Source organism: Alligator mississippiensis, chromosome 3, assembly GCF_030867095.1.
Source record: "Alligator mississippiensis isolate rAllMis1 chromosome 3, rAllMis1, whole genome shotgun sequence".
Lineage (NCBI taxonomy): Eukaryota > Metazoa > Chordata > Crocodylia > Alligatoridae > Alligator > Alligator mississippiensis.
In genome coordinates this window covers 256,795,864-256,816,059 of record NC_081826.1, presented here as the reverse complement: position 1 = coordinate 256,816,059, position 20,196 = coordinate 256,795,864, and the positions used below count along the sequence as shown (strand labels likewise).

General features: G+C 44.5%; 2 protein-coding genes across 6 annotated transcripts in view; one reads left to right on the top strand and one right to left on the bottom strand.

Annotated features, from left to right (window-relative positions):
- Positions 1 to 6,536, top strand: part of LHFPL2 (LHFPL tetraspan subfamily member 2) — a 203,115-nt gene extending 196,579 nt beyond the window's left edge. For all 4 annotated transcript variants that reach the window (XM_059725112.1, XM_059725109.1, XM_059725110.1 and 1 more), the window contains one exon: positions 1,419 to 6,536. In XM_059725112.1, coding sequence (XP_059581095.1) covers positions 1,419 to 1,675 — 257 coding nt within the window. In that variant the 3' untranslated portion in view covers positions 1,676 to 6,536. The remainder of the gene's footprint in view (positions 1 to 1,418) is intronic.
- Positions 6,537 to 14,014: 7,478 nt separating this feature from the next.
- The window catches only part of SCAMP1 (secretory carrier membrane protein 1), an 82,230-nt gene continuing 76,048 nt past the window's right edge, over positions 14,015 to 20,196 (bottom strand). For both annotated transcript variants that reach the window (XM_019482161.2, XM_014594782.3), the window contains one exon: positions 14,015 to 16,984. In XM_019482161.2, coding sequence (XP_019337706.1) covers positions 16,820 to 16,984 — 165 coding nt within the window. In that variant the 3' untranslated portion in view covers positions 14,015 to 16,819. The remainder of the gene's footprint in view (positions 16,985 to 20,196) is intronic.

Genomic DNA, 20,196 nt, shown 5'->3' with positions numbered 1-20,196 from the left:
ACTCCTGGCACCTAACCCTCCCCACAGCATTTTCTCACAGAAAACCAAAGAACCAACTCCCCCTCCTCATCCCATTGCACGCCATAGCCCACTGGTTCAGTGGCAACACATATGGGGTGCAGGTGCACCCTGACCAGCCACACTTGCCACTTAGGCAACAGGCAGGCGGAAGCACTGTTGCCCGCCCCCTGCAAGCGCTGGCTGGGAGCAGGAGCATGTGTCTCCCCCTCACCAGTAAGGCAGCACCAGTTGCCCATACACTGGTTTCACACTGTAATCAAATTGTCACTGATTTAGAGGGTAGAGAAAACCAGGTCTCCTATATCCCGCTGTGCTAATTACCAGGCTTCATGGGTTTTCTGCAGTGTTTCCATCTCTCCTTTAAGCTGTTTCACTTTATCTAAATAATTAAATGGTCATTGGAGCAGGGACCTGACCCAGACTCACCTGCAACCACACTGGACAGTAGATTCAGTGTCTTGTTCCTCCTGGTTCTGGCCCAGTCAGAGCAGCAGGCCAGACCCCACACAGGAGAGAGGAGGGAGGATACCTACCCTGAGAAACTTGCTTGGGCATAGGCATGAGCTTGGGTTCTGAGCCTTTCGGGGCTATGCAGACTTCTGTGGTTGTGCCCATCCCCCAGCAGAAATGTATGTGCCCAGGGCCCAAATCTGCCCACAGGGTTGGGCTGCAGTTGAGCAGCTGTTGGGGAACTGAGTGGTGCCAAACATTTGGACTTTAGCTCCAAAGTGAAGGCAGTAGGTCAAATCCTAACAGCCCCCCCCCCATTATAAAAACCACCATAATGAATGTCCTACACCATCATCTCCGGGAAAGCTGGGTCCAAGACTTGCCTTTCACCCCAGCTGTTAGATACTGGATGTAGCCAGACCACTGGGACTTCTGGGGAACAGTTAGAGAAAAGCAGCACAAGTGTTTAAGCACTAGACAAGCTGTTTTTGGAAGAAACCATTAAATAAACTAAATGTGGCTTGGCTAAATGAGGATTCAAGCATGGGCCACAACAATCACTGATGAGCATTTGAAGGTATAAATATACACACTGGGTACGGACACTTGAGAACCACCCAGAATATATGTACCTAAGAGCAATGTGTTGCATGGATACAAACACTGCCTGGATTGAAGGAACAACTTAGCCATTTCAGACTAGGAGCTGTCAGTCTCAGGAGAAGTGGTGGAAGGACCAGAAACTTGGAGCATAGCAGTGTGCCCTAGGGGTTGCCTCATAAGGTGGGGAGAACCTACCTGTACTACCAGGCTTCTCCTATCTGTTTCCTGTTATTTGGAGGGTGGCAGGTGTAAGGGAACAGTGAACAAATCACTCCTGCATGCAAGTCCAGGCCTGCAACTTGCTCACTGATCATGTGTTATTGTATTTTTTTTTTTTTTTTTAGGCCTCTTCCTTATCTTAGGCTTGATGCTGTACCCTGCAGGTTGGGGCTGCCAGAAGGCAGTAAGCTATTGTGGACACTATGCTTCTGCTTACAAACTTGGAGACTGCTCACTGGGCTGGGCCTTCTACACTGCTATTGGTGGCACTGTTCTGACATTCGTCTGCGCAGTCTTCTCAGCACAAGCAGAAATCGCCACATCCAGCGACAAAGTGCAAGAAGAAATCGAGGAAGGGAAAAACCTGATTTGCCTCCTTTAACATTGGAAGAAAGCTGCCTGGGAAATACTGACTTCAGTCCTGTTTCACTTTCAGACAACTAGATAAAGGATCTGCTGACTTGTATTCACTATTTGTGATTGAGCCCCAGGCATTCTAGCCTTGAACTAACTGAAACAGTATGTCTTCATTTGCTGGGCAATGAGGAGCAGAAGATGAGGATCCCAAGCAAAGAGAATGTAGATCCCTAGAAATTTGGAGCTTGAATACTCTACCAGGACTCAGCAACATATGCGTAATTCTGAGGGGAGGGAGAACCTTGTATCTCATGAATAAACCTCGTTATAGAGCCGACAAATTCTGAGGCGATTGGATTGTGTTATTCCCTTGACCACTTTGAAGGATTGTGATGACAGTAATAAATAGCCACCACATTTCTCCTATGTCCAGGACAAGCCTATTTAATCAGGGTTTGCTTTGAAGGGCTTCAGTTACCTGTGAACATTTAATTGCTACCTGGTTCGGTACCATAGCTCGTATAGTGGTGCTTTTCGAGGAGTTTATAATTTACTTAAAGCACAGCAACTTTCTTGGATAATGTAATGTTTGATGAAGAGAAAAGAGTTGACATTAACTCCTCCTAAAAGGTCAGTATAAAGAAATAGAGGTAAAGTCTCAACTTTACAGCTATGTTTGTTCTGGCATGAAACTGCAGTACCAAGTGGCAGGCATATTACATTTCAGCAGCTAGATATGAAGTTAGTTTGGTTTCCTAACACAAGCAGGGGACCTGTTAGACTGGGGTTTAACTGTACATTATAAACATTGGTAGAATAATCCTTTACCACTAAGGTATGAAACACTTAATCTTTTTATATGGGATTTTACTGGGAATCCCAGGAACCTCAATATTCAGGGAAAACACTATTCTTTCTGCAACCCAGTTGTCACTATTACCATATGAATGCCAGCAAGAGCTGACAGTGACTCCCCTCTAGTATAAGTATGGCTCAGTATTTCCCTCTTATTTGCCTGTGGAAACCTCATTCCCAGTCCACAGACCACTGTGTAGAAGCCCAGAGCCAGGTTACCCTTTAATAAATAGTACACCTATCAGGAAACCATGCCAAAGTCCGAATGGTTAGGGGAAGATCTTTTTCCCTTTCTTTTTAACCACATTTGCTCTGGATCCATTTCTAGCACAATCAGCAGAAATAGAAATAAAGCCTGCCACGAATGACATTCCTTTCCCGGAGCCATTCTCTGTTGTTACTTGCCGTGTTTCTCCAGGTTCTGTGATTACTCAAGAGCAAACAAAAAAGGTATTAAAAAGAAAAGTTAGAAACATGAGCACAATGACTTGTTTATTTAATAATGCTTGAAAAATCCAACATGATAATGGAGTTATTTTTAAACAGTTAGGCTGATAGAGGAGGAGAAATACGGGCAGGCATTGAAGGTTGAAACATCCTGTTAAAATGCTACCCAGACCCATCAAATGCGGCCATTTGAATTCTACCATTTTTCTATAGTGTTACAATCAAACAAGCTCTGTAGAAAGTGGGTATGAATCACTCCTCTGGGTAATACAAGTGATTCACCATGGAGGGAAACACTAGGATAGAAATGCAGTGAGGCTTCATTTCCTGATTCTGCTGCATTTACACTTGCTGACCTGGGAGTTGAGGAAAACGCAGACACTAGGTTTAAACAAATTACAAACTAGCTTGAAGGCTTCTTGGAGCTCATGCTGTTCCCCACAGTTAGCTCCGTTAGCAGTTTTTTTAGGTGCTTCCCACCCACCACACCCTCTGCGTAGTCACTGTTAAGTAAAACAGTTCTGGAAAGGCACTGTTTAATGTGAGAGATTCTGGTGAGGGTTCAGGGTTCTAACTTTTATTGGTTAGAAATGAGACTGTCCTTATCTTACAATTATTTATCATTTTTTCAAACCCTGATTTAAAAACTGGTTAAATCTATTTGTTCACTTCTTAAAGTGGAATACTTTTATTCTGAGATCCCCAAACTAGTCCTTTGACCTGTTTGATTGCTTGCTTGCTCACTCGATTCTGGCTCTCTGTATAACAGCTAAAGTACTCTAAAATGAAAGTTGCCATTCAAAGACCCAGTTTCTAACTACCTTCCACCCAAGGCTGCCTCTTCTGCAGTCAGTACTACAGTGGATGGGCTGGAGTAACAGCCAGAGCCTACGTAGTGCCAAGTGTTAGAGTTACTGTCTCATAACTACGCAGCCTATGGCTCATCACCATTCTCCATGGCTGCCTGGGCAGCAGACAGTGCTCTTGTGTTGCGGAGGGTAGATCAAGCCCATTCCTCCCCAGCCACAAGCACATTCTCTCCCATCTTGAGAGGAGGGCTGAAACAGTGTGGAGGGTATGATCACAGCCCTGTGCCACAGGAATCTGCACTGTGACGCTTTCCTGATATTAAACCCAGAGCTCTCCGTTGAGAAGCCTGGTCTCCCCACCCCATCTAATTGCTCTCTTGTACAGATTTGAAAATGGGTATTTCACTTTTCTTTTGGTTGTTTAATACAATAAAGCTGTGGGCCGAGGCTATTTTATGCCAACTCTCCACATAAGACAAAAATCCCTTGTCCCCTTTGCAAAGGGTGGTGGGAAGGCAAAATTGCTGCGGGTTGCTCTGCCTGGTGTGGCTGAGCAGGGCTCCTTTTTAGAAATAGATTTTCATATGCTGAGAGCACACATCCAGCCAGACGCTCCCAGGGGATGACTGACCTTTCTCTGTAAAGAATCACTCTCCTCCACAAAGCCGGTGGCAGGGGGTCTGTATGTCCTCCAGCTGGTGGTCCTTAACAGCCCCCTACCAGAAAGGGTGCTGCACAGGTTGGAGGACACAGGGCACGAGGGTCCAGTAAGCACTGTGGAAATGGCACTAGGATGAAGGCAGATTTTATATTCTGATTTTACTTTGTGATTTCCCCCCCACTTTTTTTTTTTTTTTTTTTACACTATGTGACACTAATATAAAGTCAAACCACTAAGTTCAGAAAGTGCATCGTGCAATGCCTCAGTACATTGCTTTGGACTGCACAGTCTATGACCTGTGTGAATAAAACAAAACAAAATAAAACTGAGTAACCCTATAATGTATTATTAGAACATACTGCATTACATTGGCTATAAAGTTCTAAAAATGTTAGTGTTGGATTTTAGACTACAGTACACACAATAGCTCTTTTAGTTGAATGTTTTGCTTTTGTTTTCTGATCTTGTGACCAAAGAGGGGCAGCTTCTATGACTGTTTTGGTATAACATAACATCAAACTGACCTACCATAACATAATCAGTTATGTTCATCCACCCATGCTCAGTGACTGGCACAGAGGGGAAGACACGCTGGGAAGAAATGCAGAAACAAATCAGACTCTTAGGTTTTCTCAGGGTTCTGTTTTTCTAGCAAGTGATAAGATGGTTTCATGCCACAGAACTTTTTTAAATTTTTCAGATATGTAAACACACTGCTTTTTATGGCTGTTTAAAACTTCTGTTGAATTTCACCTTCTCCTAAAAAATGACCTTCAAAAACATGTATTTTCCATCAGTTTTAGGCAAGTTTAACTTCATTATGGGACCTGAAGTGTATCTGCTTCTTAATGCACTGCAGAAGCTCTCAAAATGTTTGCTGTGGATTTGTTAAAACCTGTGTGCTAACAAGCTCATGATTGTAACACTCTATTTTGTGTAGAAAGTTTTTTAAACATCTGTGGTTTCATCACTTCATAACCATATTATTCTGTAAAGTGCCATAGTCCTTTTTGGAACTGTAGCATATTAAAAAAATATATATATATACATATACATACACACACACAACTTTGTGTGAGATGTGCAATAACAGAAGTGTTGGGGGAGGGGAGTTTTTTGTTGGTTTTTTAAATTGGGATATGCTTTGAAAAGGGACTTCCCAAGTGGTTAGACTTTTGCTTTTGAGGACAGTTTAACTTTCAATGTAATACTTCAAAGTCATTGTTAGAGGAAATAAGATCACATGGACTGTAGTTTAATAGGTCCAACTCAAATCTCTTCCACATTTATTTGAAATACTTAGCTCTTCATATACATTTATGGCCTTAATATCAACTGTGAAGCCGCACACCTGTGGTAGTTTAACACCTAGATGTTGAAATGCTCAGCAGGACCTGACAGTGTTCCTTAATGGGCTTTATAAGCTAGTAGACATTTCAAAAACACTGCTACTCAATTTGTCTACAGTGTGCTTCTGTTAACAAAAGATCAACCATCTCCAGGTCCTGGAATTCAGATTAAATACTAATGCTGAATCAAAATGAATTTTAAATCAGAATATCCCACTTCTCAGTTTTAAAGGCAGAGCTCATTTCCTCAGACATCCATGAGGAGGGAAGCCTGCTACATTACAGCTATCACTGCCTCTGTTACGAAGACAAAGCCACACAAGACACTCAGCAGTGGCGCCACTTAAACAAAATACAAAGAACGTAGTCTGTAGCAATCCAGCTAGACAAAAAGTTTGAGCCATAGCTTATTTGTAGTACTGCTGGTGTGCTCAAAAGCAAGTGGTGTGCAGCATTTTTCAGTATTGGTGAGGTACTCAGTAACATTTTTATCTGAATTAAACTGGAGTTTGCAGACTAATTCTTACTAACATAGATCTGACTTTAGCTTGAATATACTTGGATATTTCAAGACTGATCAAGGAGTTTACATTTATACTTAGAAAATTTATATTAGGATATTGTGTTAGTATTGTAGATTTCACAATGGTTTTGGCATTGTATTGCCTGGCTGCCACTTAGGTTTTGATCACTAAGTGTGCGATCTTAAAATTGTAACTGTTTTCATACAAGAAAGTTGCATTAAAATAGCTTTAATTAAATGTAGTTCGGACGTAAATGTTTTATTTAATACATGTGCAAGGTAAACACAGCATGACTCTGGGAGAGGGGAGGCCGAATAAGAAAATGTTTTAAGATGCACATCATCGAACAATTGAGTTTACAAAGATTTAAAACAATGTATTACCATAAACAGATACCTGGATCAGCCTCCCACAGCCTCCATCATCCACCCTAACAAATAACCCAGGAAAGGGTCACCTCATAGCCTCGCCCATTGAACTCCCTCCTGCTTCCAACTGCTGCACGGCCACACAGCTGGGCCTGCCTTCAGCCCTGCCCCTCCATTCCCCGTCTCCAATTGCCTTACAAATCAACTGCCCCCCAATAAATAGTCTGACACATTCAACCCCCATTGTCTTCTTTTTGAAAGATCAAAATCATGGTAGTACAGCCAGCATTTCTGCAGAAAGAACACTCAGTGAATGGGCAAGGAAGCACCCTCATTGTACTGGCAGAAAGGTAGCTTCAGGTGAAGTCATGCTCATCCCACTAGCCTGATATCAGATCTAAAGTGCATTCTTAACTTTGGCAGAGATCACAGAATCATAGATAATTAGGGTTGGAAGGGACCTCAGGAGGTCATCTAGTCCAACCTCCTGCTCAAAGCAGGACCATCCCCAACTAGATCATCCCAGTCAAAGCTCTGTCTAGCTGGTTCTTAAAAACCTCCAAGGATGGAGCTTCCCACCTCTCTGGGCAACCTATTCCAGTGGTTTACTACCCTCTTAGTAAGAAAATTCTTCCTAACACCTAATCTAAACTTCCCTTGCTGCAACTTGAAACTGTTGCTCCTTGTTCTGTCATCTGCCGCCACTGAGAACAGTCCAGCACCATCCTCTTTCAAACCCATCATATAGTTGAAGGTTGCTATTAAATCCCTTCTGTCTTCTCTTTAGAGTAAATAAAAGCCCAGTTCCCTTAGCCTCTCCTCAGAAGTCATGTGCCCCAGTCGCTGAACCATTGTTGCCCTCTGCTGGACTCTCTTCAATTTGTCCACATCCTTTCTGTAGTGGTAGGCCCAAAACTGAACACAGTTCTCCAGATGGAGGCCTCACCAGCTGAATAGAAGGGAATAATCGCTTTCCTTAACCTGCTGGCAACACTCCTACCAATGTAGCCCAGTATGCCACTAGCCTTTTTGGCAACAAGGGCCCACACAGTATTGGCTCATATTCATCTATTGCCCACTGTAACCCCCAGGGTCCTTTTCTGCAGAGCTGCTGCCCAGCCAGTCAGCCCCCAGCTTCTACTGGTGCATGGGATTGTTCCGTCCTAAAGTGTAAGATTTGGCATTTGTCCTTGTTGAACCTTATGAGATTCCTTTTGGCCCAATCCTCCGATTTGTCTAGGTAACTCTGAATCCTAGCTGTACCCTCCAACATATCTACTACTCCCCCCAGCTGGGTGTCATCTGCAAACTTGCTGAGGGTGCACTCTGTGCCATCTTCCAGGTTGTTGATGAAGACATTGAACAAAACCAGCCCCAGGACTGAGCTCTGGGGCACTCCACTTGATACCAGCTGCCGATTAGGCATCAAGCCATTGATTATTATCCCCTGAGCTTGATGCTCCAGCCAGTTTTCTATCCACCTTACAGTCCATTCGTCCAGCCCGTACTTCCTAGCTTGCGTGCAAGAATGTTGTGGGCAAAAGCCTTGCTTAAAATCAAGGTACACCACATTCACTAGTCTCCTCGCATTCGCAGAGCCAGTCATCTCATCATAGAAGGCAATCAGGTTGGTCAGGCATGACTTGTCCTTGGTGAATCCATGCCGACTGTTCCTGATCACCTTCCAATCCAACTGCTTACAAATGGATTCCTTGAGGATCTGCTTCATGATTTTTCCCAGGGGCTGAGGTGAGGCTGACTGATTTTTAGTTCCCTGGATCCTCTTTTCCCCCCTTTTTTCTTAAAGATGTGCATGGTTTGCCTTTTTCCAATTATCCAGAACCTCTCTTGATCACAAGGGATCCTGGTTTTCCTTGATAAAAATCAAATTCTCTGATAAACCCCCCCAAATCCATGGTTAAAATTAAATGTCCCCCACAGTCCTGTTGGTGTCCCTCACTCCCCCCCACAGCCCCGCTTGTGCCCCTTGCCCCCACCCACAGCCCCAGCCCTGCCAGAGGGGACCCCAGCTGCCAGGGCTATGGGCTCAGGGACCCAGGTCCTCAGCCCCCAAAACAGAAGGCAGTGCACTCCCAGGGGGCAGGGGAGAACTGTGCCGCCCAGATTTGTGGGGACAGGGCAGGTTCATGCTCCCCACCTTGCTACCCTCCCCCAGGCCCTCTGGAGCACAGCACCTGCAACCTGGCATAGCAGTGCACAGAGGGGAAGCAAATGAAAGCTGCCTGCCGCTGTGAGCTCTGCGCTGCCCTGGCCACACTTCCCCTGCAGGCAGGAGCAGCCGTGAGGGGCTCAACCCTGCACAGAAGAGGAAGCGTGGCCAAAGCAGTGCCAGAACTTGCAGCAGCAAGCAGATTTCCTGCATAGCCTCACTCTGCCCTGCCATGCCAGTTGCACATGCTGCACTCTGGAGGGTCTGGAGGAGGGCAGCAGGGCAGGTAGTGCAGCATTTGTGACCCAGGGTTTGGAGCTGGCCAGGCACTCTGGCTGGGAGGAGGGAGTTTGCAGCCTCCCTGCTCCCAGCTGGACTGCCTGGTTGGCTGCAACCCCCCCACTCCCAGCCAGAGAGTACATAAACTCACTGGGGGGCTGAGAGAGCTGGGGGGGGGGGGGGGGGGGGCAGTTGCAGCCAGCCAGGCACTCCAGCCAGGAGTGGGGAGGCTGCACTCCCCTACATCCCTCCTGGAATGCCCAGCCAAACCTCCCCACTTCCTCAGCCCCCAGCCAGCTTGGGCACTCTGTCCAGGAGCAGGGGAGGTTTGCAGCCCCTCAGGCACTCCAGGCAGGGGGGGGGGGAGGGGGGTGTTGCAGCCTCCCCACTCCTGTAGCCCCCAGCCAGCTTGGGCACTCCCCAGCTGGGGGGGGGGGGGGGGGGGTCTTGCACCTGGCCAGGAGCAGCAGGGGTTTGCAGCCAGCTGGGCACTGACTGGAAGCAGGGAGGCTGCAAACCTCCTCCTGGCTAGAGTGCCCAGCCAGCTGCAAGCCTCCCTGCTCCTTCAGCCCCCAGGCAGTTCCCCCCCCAGCCCTGCCCCACAACTCCCAAGCCCCACAAGAAGAGTAAGCCTGAAGCAGTCTTTGGTAAGTGAGAGTGTTGGGCCCCACCTTTTGCCCTCTCCCTTCCCCTCCAGCATGGTTGGGGGTTTTCCACCCCTTTCTGCAAACAGCTCTTGCAGGCTGGAACTCAGCCAGCCTGCAAAGCTCTTCGCCAAATGGGGAAATCCACAGGCTTCTCTGATAAAAAATGAGAAATCCATGGTCTTCTCTGTTTTTCCATGGGAAATGGAAAACTCGGATCCCTGCTGATTACCATGAGGTTTCAAAAGACGATGGCCAGTGGCTCTACAATCTCATCAGCCAACTCCCTCAGCACCCTCTGGCCCCATGGACTTGTATATATCCAGCTTTGTAAATAGTCCCTAACCTGTTCTTTCACTACTGCTGGCTGCTCACCTCCTCCCCAAACTGTGCTGCCCAGTGCAATAGTCTGGAGCTGACCTTGTTTTCGAAGACTGAGGCGAAAAAGGTATTAAGCACGTCAGCCTTTTTTGCATCCTGTCACAAGGTTGCCTCCCCCATTCAGTAAGGGACTCACATTTTCCCCGATCCTCCTCTTGCTACCGACATTCTTGTCAAAACCCTTGTTACCCTTCAAATCCCTTGCTAGCTGCAACTCCAACTGCGTTTTGGCCTTCCTGACTTCATTCCTGCATGCCCAAACAATACTCTTATACTTCCTCCCTGGTTATTTGTCCACGTTTTCACTTCTTATAGGCTTCCTTTTTGTGATTTAGTTTCCTGAAGATTTCTTTACTAAGCCAAGCTGGTCTTCTGCCATACTTGCTAGTCTTCCTGCACACTGGGATGGTTTGTTCCTGAACTCTCAGTAAGCCCTCCTCAATAGGTTAGGGAGCATGTCTGCAAAGATGCTCTTCCCTATCTTAGTCAGGTGGATCCCATTTATTCCCAGCAATTCTTCTTGGAACAACATCCCACGGTCGAAGAAGCCAAAGTCCTACTGGCAATACCACCTGCACAGCCAGGTATTGATCTGCAGGACACCCCTGTTCCTGCCAAGACCCTGTCCCTTGACTGGAAGAATCGAAAAGAACATGACCTGAGCCCTAGACCCCTTCACCCAGGGCCCTGTAGTCACTTCTGATCCACTCAGGGTCTCCCCTGGCAATATTACTGATGCCCACATGGATGAGCAGCATGGGGTAGTAGTCAGAGGGCCAGATGAGTTTTAGTAATCCCTCTGTGATATCTTGGATCCTGGTCCCAGGCAAGCAGCAGACTTCCCAAGAAAGTAAATCAGGTCAGCAGATGGCTCTCTCTGTCCCCCCACAGAAGGAAGACTCCAACCACCACCAACCATTGCTTTTCTTGATGGTGGTTGTCTCAGTCTTTCCCACCTTGGTGAGGTCTGGCCTGTCCTCCTCTAACAATGGAGCATGCTCCTTACTCTCTTGCTAGTGCTGCATACCTGTTCTCCAGACAAACTGCTGCAGGTAGAGGTGAAAATTTCTGCTTGCTGCCAGAGGTCACAGGCTTCCAGCTTCCACCCTCCTCTCTCAAGTAGTTTTACACAGGACTCCATGTCCTCTATTTTCTCTAGTACTGCCTCTGGCATTTCTTCCTCCACTATCCTGGAAGTCTCCTCCAGTGTCAAAATCAACAAACTCCTCCATCATAGAGGATGGTTCAGAGCCTCACCACCTCTTCCTGTAGTTCTCTTGCCTGTGCCCCAAGAAACACAAATCAGGAGGCACCACTCACACTGCAGGCACCCTCCAACCTGGCCATAGTGCCAAATCCGGGCCTGGGTGGAAGCCTCGATGGCGAGTGGTCCTGCCTGGACACAGAAACATCACAGGTGCAAGCAGAGGCTGTGGCTCTGGCATTGCGAATCCTCCAGCCATTTCCCTAGGTCTCTTGATCTGTCTTCTCTCTCTCACTACCCTCCTTCCAAGCCCACAGTCCCCAGCAAACTCACCTGGAAGCTGGCCTGTTTATTGCTCAATGGCCCCAAAGGGTTCTTTTTTTCCTGCTCCCTCACACCAAGCTGAAAGGCTCTACCCTCAAAAGGGGGGTAGAGCCAAACTAATCTGCAAACTGGCCTGCAAACTGCCTAACCTGTTTGCAGCCCCTGGGTCACTGGCTGGTTGCTCAGTCTTCTTTTATACCCTGCTGAGCCTGTACTGGCTCTGCCCCCTTGTTAGGGCTTCTGTCAGGCCCTGGCAGCAATCACTCCCAGCTTCTCAGAGCACCAGCCCCAAACACACACAGCCCACCAAACACTCAGCAAACCAAAGGCACAGGCAGCTTTGGATGACTTACCTTCCCTAGGCAGGATCTGGTGCCTGGCTTCTCTTCCCCTTCCTCTTACTCCCAGCAAGCCACCTGCAAACTACTTACCCTGATTGCAGCCCCTGGTCTGATGTTAGGTAGCAACACATGGAAACTGTGAGAATCATTTTAGCTGCAACTACAGACATCAGTTGTTTTTATGCTAAAACAGTGAAATTAATGCGTGCCTGGTGTTCAGATACAGGTGTTCACTGTAGCCAATGCGTGTCGTTCTTCCCCCCTGCCCCAGTCCTACACATCCAGCTCTGAAGATATGACTCTAAATCGCGCAGGTTTCTTCAAGCTCAAGCCGGAGACAGGGAAGGTGAAGAAGAGATCAGCTGACAAAGACGGTAGTGTAAGACTGATGCTATTGTTGTGATGGTCCAAAAATTGGGCAAGAGCCATGGATTTCTTAGGTTGATCTCTTTTATTGGACCACCTACGCAGTTGGGATGAAGTTAGGCAAGCTTTTAAATAGAAGACATTCTTTGTCAGACCTACCTAGGACCATGAAACAGGTGGATACCTTAAGCCTTAAAACTAAAAATGTACAACAATAATACAACAAACTAACTTGTGTGCAGAGAGAATGTTGGGTTAATGTAGTTATTTCTGCATGTATCCAAGCAAAAGGGTTTACAGGAAAGGACTCATCTCTAATCAAATGTGCATGCCTAGAGAAGGGTTAGTGTGGGGTTGGGGGAGGGGGGGGGGTTGTTTTTTTTTTTAAAGAACGAGATGACTGAATATAGCCATATGCATTAAATGATACTGCTTGAAGAAACACTGTCACTATTTTAAAATGCATAGTTCTGAAAAATTATCCTTTAAAAGGCTTTCATGCCATGAAGACGTGGCAGCACAAGCTAACAACTCAAGTCCAAGTCTGCTGGGAATACCGTAGCAATATCATTATCCCTGTTACCTGCGATACAATTACACATTCATTTTGCTATGCCTGGAGAGCATTACCAGCTACATTCAGGTTCCCTCTAAGCCCTGCACACATTATTTCCTGCTACTTCTAGGGAAGTCTTCCCCCTACTGGGGTAACCTATGCACAGCCTGAAGAGTATAGGTTTCCTGCAATACAGTACACCTTTGTTATTAGTCTAATTATGAGACAGGAAGTGCAACTGTGACCAAAAAGCAAGAAAAAAATCTGTTTCTCTTTACTTAACCCTCTTAAATGTTACCTGAGATGCACTAAGCCCGTAGAGGTTCAGAAAGCTGCAATTTTAGAACTGCCCCTTTAAAGATGGTATTTTACTGACAAGAGTGTATGAAGAAAATGGGGGGAGGAAAATGAGGAAGCTGGTGGCAGAATTTCACTAAAGTGTAGGCAATTACCCTCCAACTCCGCATAACAGATTAAAAACGATGCACCAGAGCAAGAGTGACCCTAGGGCATACACTTGCAAGTACCACTAGAGTGCCCAAATCTGCATAAAACTACTTCAAAATTATCCCCTTAAATTCTTCAGATAAACTTGTAATTAGTCCAATAATTCCCCCCAGGGGAGTATCGTATTTATACAAAACAGCAGCAGGCAGTGATGATCTGCCTAAATAAACAACAGAACACAGCGATAACATGTCAAATCAGTACACAAAACAGGAAAATAAACAAACAGTAGCAAAACCAACATGGTTTTCAGCAGTTTCAATTTACTGAAAGTAAAATCTTGAGGTGCTTAATACTTGTAGTTTCATTCAGCACTGACAAAACATGTGTTTGGTTTCTTTCACTTTTAATTTGCAGCACAAATACATATGCTGCTAAGGATTTCCATCATACTGTCTAAGCAGATTCTCATTATACTGATGTGTTGTGGACATTTTACTTTCTCATTGCAACAGATTACAGAATTTATATACAGATTATAAAAACCAAATGGTATTTTTGTACAGATCAGCCCTCCTGCATGTTATTCTGTCCTTTTAAAAAAATCCCTATATTGTTTAAAACTATATAGAGCAAACATCCAGGAAACAGTATTTTTATTCTATGACACTGTGTTAATACAATAAATATACAAAAGTTTTGAACTACTTAGACATGCAACAGAGGGACAGAATGAGTGCATTTGTACAGTACCAGGACATTCACCAGGATGGCAGAGCATTGTTAGTAATTTACAAAATATACAAATATCCCTCAAATAAATAAATCCAAGTCCTAAATTACAAGATCGATGACTATTGACATTCCAGTGTTTAAACTTCATACTCTGTACTAGATTTGCCACAATACTACAAAATGACAAATTGTGTGCATACTGTGTTAATTGATAAGAGACTGTTAAACCTAATTAGTAACGTATAAAATATATTTTAACAAACATCAGCCTTCTGTTTTCAAAGCTAAGTTTATTTTTTCCCTTTGCACCACAAATATTTTAAGACTACCATAGTAGTTTAAAGCAATTCATACTGGGTTTATTTTTGAACAATGGTTTCATTTTATAGTGTTACCTCCGCAATTGAAATGGAAGACATTACAAATTCAGGCAACATACAGATGTTCCCAGAACATTCCAAGAAATATCCCTAAAGATGCAACCATGTATGTGCCTGTCTACTTAAAGTTTCAATTTGCTTTTCCCCCTCATTACTCTGGCAGTGCTGTACTATACAGTGTGCCAGTCAACTCAACTGCAAGAGTTATGCTGCTGGGAAATCCCAAGACAAAAATGCTTAATTCAGGCTCTACCCCTACCCCTGCTGGAGTTTCTGGGTACAATTTTCATATTTGCTTAAAAAGATTCACAAAAGGAGAATCAGATTGAGAGGCAGCAATGGGCTACCAGATCCCTATGCAGGACAGTGATCTCAAATCACAAAACTGAAATTTAGAGGGAACACTAAAGACCAAACCAACAAATAAGAATACGTCCCTCTACTGATGTAAAGTACTAGAAGTTCTGCCAATTCCCTGTTACAAACAATACTTCAATTACACTGGTTATTTTGTGGCAAAGAAAATTATTTTAGAAAACAGCATATTTATGAACAGCAACTTCAGCACAGGCTGTATTATAACGCTTTGCTGACATGGCAAGTTTGCCACATTTACCCTAAATACTGAAGCTGAAACTTCAAAGTTTAAAAATCAAAGTATACTTCTAGTTTACATAAGGACTTTATGCATATGAGTGCTATGTTGGCCCAGTTATCAAGTCTAGGTTTTTCCAAATATCTTATTTTAAAATATCAGCAAAAACAATGAGACGATCCATCTATTAGAAACAATCCATATGCAGAACAAGTCCTCTTTATAACCCTTACTCCTGTGAGGAGTCTTTCTGATTTCAATGAGAATACTCAAGAGATTTGGAGATCAGGCCCCTAAGTGATCTCACTTTCTGCAAAAGACAATTTGAGATTTTAAAACCAGTTCAGAATACCAACATCCATCTCTCTAGGATATGGAATGGCATTAAATAGAAAGCAACATGATTTTGTAGAAACACGCGATTAAGATTTGGAAAATATAAAAGTAACTACCAGTATGAAGCACTATGCAACACCACATTCAAATATAAGCTAGAAGATATCCAGTTCAACATGAGCTTAAAATTTTATTCTTCCTTGTTAAAGATAAAAACCTCTCACTTCCCCAGTTCAAAATAGTTAAGAAGCTGCTTTATTCAGCTTGCGTCAAATCACACATGAAGGCTGAGGTGTGTTAAAAGGAATTCAAGTATGTGTTAAATATAGTTTAAAAAGCTTAATTAGAGACGATAGTCCTTTAAAAAAATTAAATACTGTATACTCAGATTTTGACAGGCAGTAAAACAGAGCAACTGACAAGGCTAGAGGATTTAGTACCACTGTTAAACACAAATTCACACTGAAAAAAAAAATCCAGAAACCCCAAACACAACAAAAGTGCCACTGCATTTAAAAGGGGGTAAAAAAAAACAATGATAGGAGTGTTCTAAAGGTTTGTTTTGTTTAGTAAGATGCTTTTCCCCCCAGGACATGAATACTGAAAAATTAAAAAACAGCAGATACAGAATCATTTAGATGTCTGATGGAAACTTTTTTCACTTCTCTAAGCTGTACATCACATTACACATTCCCTCAGTGAGAATTATTTATGCACCAAAGCCATTTCTGATGCAAAATAGTCCATGAAAATAGTTACAAATAAACCCTACAATAAGTGGTACAGATAAATTCTGGACCAAAACACTAGTTCAGCATGGTCAGATAACTCAACAGTAATCATGCAAATTATAGATTGATATCAAAAGACTTATCCTAAAAAAAAAAAATAAGAGAAAAAATTTACATCATCTACCATACTCATATCCATCCTTCATCAGCTCCTGAAAAAGCAGAAGTAACAGCCAAATCTTAACTTTCAGAAAATGTCAAGTTTACCCTACTTCACATCATAGAAATAAGGGAACAGGTTCTTAGGAACAAACGTAACTGCTCCAAAGCATGTTCCCAAAGTTAAAATGAAAGATTCCAGAGCGAATTACTGAAAAAATCCTAAATATATTTAAGTGATCACAGAAAGTACCATATTAAGTCCAGATCCTTGTTAACGTGTCCACTAGATTATCATTTCTCCACAAAGTATGGAGTTGTACAAAGGGGTCAAAGTAGTATTTTTTGATAAATGTATAAAGAAATAAACCAAGATTTTTCCCCATTTTAGCCCATGCACAGCTGAAGGAGAGATGTACATGCTGTGTGTTTTGAACATGAGTCTTTAGGGAACAGAATACACACCTGGAAAATAAAATATAGTCAGAATAGTGAGTTTTGTATTTTTCTAAATTCGGTTACCCTTGAAAGCATTTTGAGCTGCACTTGTGGCTGCTGTAGATGCAGCATTTGCTGCTGCAGTTTGTACAGTTTTGTTGGACATCACACCTGTTGCAAATTCTTGCTGGGCTTTCTCAAAACTAGCACCAGTTGTGCGGTACAGGCCATGCACCTAAAAAAAGGGAGAAAAGGGAGAGAGAGAGAGAGACACACACAAGGGTTAGGAATTTACAAGCTTTCCACCAGCTCTATTTGTAAACAGCGTAACAGGAAACAGCAGGAGGAAAAATTCAGTGCTTCCAATTGAAGAGGCATATTAATATATAAAATTGTCAGTTAAAACCACACCTTTAGATGCTTTTAGACCAAAATTTCAAAACTGGCTAATCAACTCTATATTCTAATTGAAATGTAGTGTCACAGCGGGGTCCTCACGGAGGGCCGTGATCTCCTTGAGGCCCTCTCACCGCGCTACTCCGGCCCGAGGGCACCCTCCATTCTCGCCCGCCACGTCTTGATGGAATATATGTAATAGGGAGGCTGCCTTGTGTTTCCTCGGGCCTGTCAGCTCCTGGACCCCTCGTGGGTCTCCCCGTACAATGGGCGCTACCCAAGCGCCCTAGCCTTATGGGCTATGCGTGGCTCCTACCAGCCCCTAATACCACGCCCCAAGCCTCGCAGATGTAAAGGACATTGTTCAGTCTATACGCCCGCTTCCCGGGCCTCCTCTCTAATGTGGCCCACTCTGGGCTCCCTCTCTCGTGCCCAGCCTCTTGCTGGGACTCTCGCCTGGCCCACTCTGGGCCTCCCCTGCCGGTGTGGTTCCGCTCCGGGACTCTCCAGCGGGCCTCCGGTCCTATGGGCCAACCGCACGGATACCCTCCCTGACTCTGGCTCCCCGCGCTGCTACTCCCTGTCTTCTCAGGGGCAACCGCAGCGCCCTGCCTTGGTCTGAGGGGGATTGCCGCACTAGCCTGCGGCTGGGCTCGCTATGCCCGTGCGCCCACACTGGGCTACTCAAAGCGCAATGGTGTTCCCCCTTTCTGGGGCTCGCCACGCCCACACTGGGCTACTCAATAACGTACAAGGGCGTTCCCCCTCTCTGGGGGCTCGCCGCGCCCACACCGGGCTACTCAATAACATACAATGGCGTTCCCCCTCTCTGGGGCTCGCCGCGCCCACACTGGGCTCCTCAGTAATACCGCCCCTGTCCTGGGGCCGGGGGGCTATGTTCCCCCACACGCAATCCGGGGTCTCGGTCCCCGTCCGCAACCTACAGGTTGCGCCCGCGACCCACTGGCCGCGCTCCTCACCGCCAGCTACTTGCGCAGTGGCATGCGAGCTGCGCCTTCCCTGGCACTATGAAAATAATGCGCCCTCTTGGCGCTAGGGCACCCCACACTCTCTGGGGTCCCTGTGATTGAGGCCTCCTCCAACCCCTACAGCCTCACCCAAGCCTCCGGGTGTAATATACAGAGCCAAACGTAAACTAGAGCCTCCTGGCTATAACACAAATGCAAGCTGCATGGCTAAACTCTAGTGCCCATCCTCTCCGGGCTATCATGAGCTGTACTTGCCACATCCTCACTCTCAGAGCTCCTGCCTCCCAGGCTGCTGGCAGAGAACTGCCAGCCTGGCCTCAGCCCTGAGCTTTATAAGGGCCAGGCCCTGCCCCCTATAGGCAGCTGGCTCTGCTTGGTTGCTCCGGCAACCCGCAGCTGCGCTCATTACCTGAGCAAGCCTCAGCTGGGCTCGTTATGTCAGGCCAGGGCGCACTCACTCGCTCCCTGGCAGTTCCTCCTTTCTAGGAGCAGGGGCACCGAGGTGCCCTGCGACAGTAGCCATAAGAGTAAAATGGACTCTTATCAGAAAAATTCACTCTTTAAGAGGTACATGTCAAGGATGCCTATTATCACCCCTCCTTCTTGCTATGGCAGTGGAATCATTTGCCCAAGCAGTCAAAAATAATCTAAATATACAGGGCATAAGCAGGACAAGAGGAACATATATTAGCATTATATGCAGAAAATGTTATGTTATTCATTACCCAACCAATTAATACATCTGAAATATAAATAAAAAATATAAAATAAAATAAAATAAAAAAATATGGCAAGGTTTCAGGATTTAGTTAACTCTGAAAAGTCAAAACTCCTAGACGTTAGTATAGGACCAGATCAAAAATGAATTTGAGCTAAAATATTCATTTCAACTGCTGAGATTCTACCCAACTGTGAAATTTCATATTTTGACCAAGTTAGGTCTATATTGATTCTTTCAATCAGAAGACTATAATTAGAACTGTACAAATCCTGCCACTTTTAGTAATATGCACTCCCAAGTATCTTAATGAAGTGGTTACTCCTTTTTATGTATAGCTGTCTCATCTTTTTTGTCTATTTCAAACTCTACCTATTTTAGCATCAACAAATCTCTTGGATGAGTAACAGACTACATTTATTAAATCTGTTTGAGGAAATAAGATGCCTAGATTTAAACAAATAGCATCCTGTAAAGACTTCAGCAAAAAAAGGCAGGGGGGCAGAGACTCATGTTCCAAACATTCAAACATTAAATAATACTTTCAAACCAGCCAACTTAGAAATCTGGTAAGCACCAGGTTAGAGCAAGACCAAACACACTGTCCAACAGTGGAACTTAATATATTACCATGGCTAAAAAAAAAAAATCTTCCAGATTCAAATTCAATATAAAATCATCCCTTTATGAGAACAACAACAAAAACCTGGGATAACATGCAAGAAATTAAGCTCATACCCATCACATTTAGCTACTATATATAGTAATATTGAATTTAGTTCTAATAATTAGGAAGCTTTAATAACTTGGAACATACTGCTATCATACATTTTAGACAAATAAAATATATTTAGAATACAGCATACCACACACAGATGACATTAAAAACGCCATTTTTCTAATACCTGCAATTTAGACACTTTGCCTTTCTTTGTGAATGCGTGGAAAAACTCAGTAGAAATTTGACAGAATTTGGAAAAAAAAATACTGGTCATGGATACAAAACACAGGACTATTGTCTGTGTCATTTAAAGCAAATAAAGTCATACAGACCCCCCCACTGTTTATGACAAACTGGGCTAATAATACTGGATCACAAGTTACTGGTGAAGACTAGAAGACCATCTGGATCAAGAGTCCTCACATATCCATCTGCCTGATAATAAAAGAAAATTATTTAGAAGTCCTGTATCAATCGCATGTCACCCCACTTAAATGCATTTTTGATACAGGAACAGGCAAATGCTGGAGGGAGTATAGTCAGCTGGGAGGATTCTGCCACATATGGCGGATATGTCCCAGAATTAAACTGTTCTGGAAAAGGTTGGCAACACTGTGAAGGAA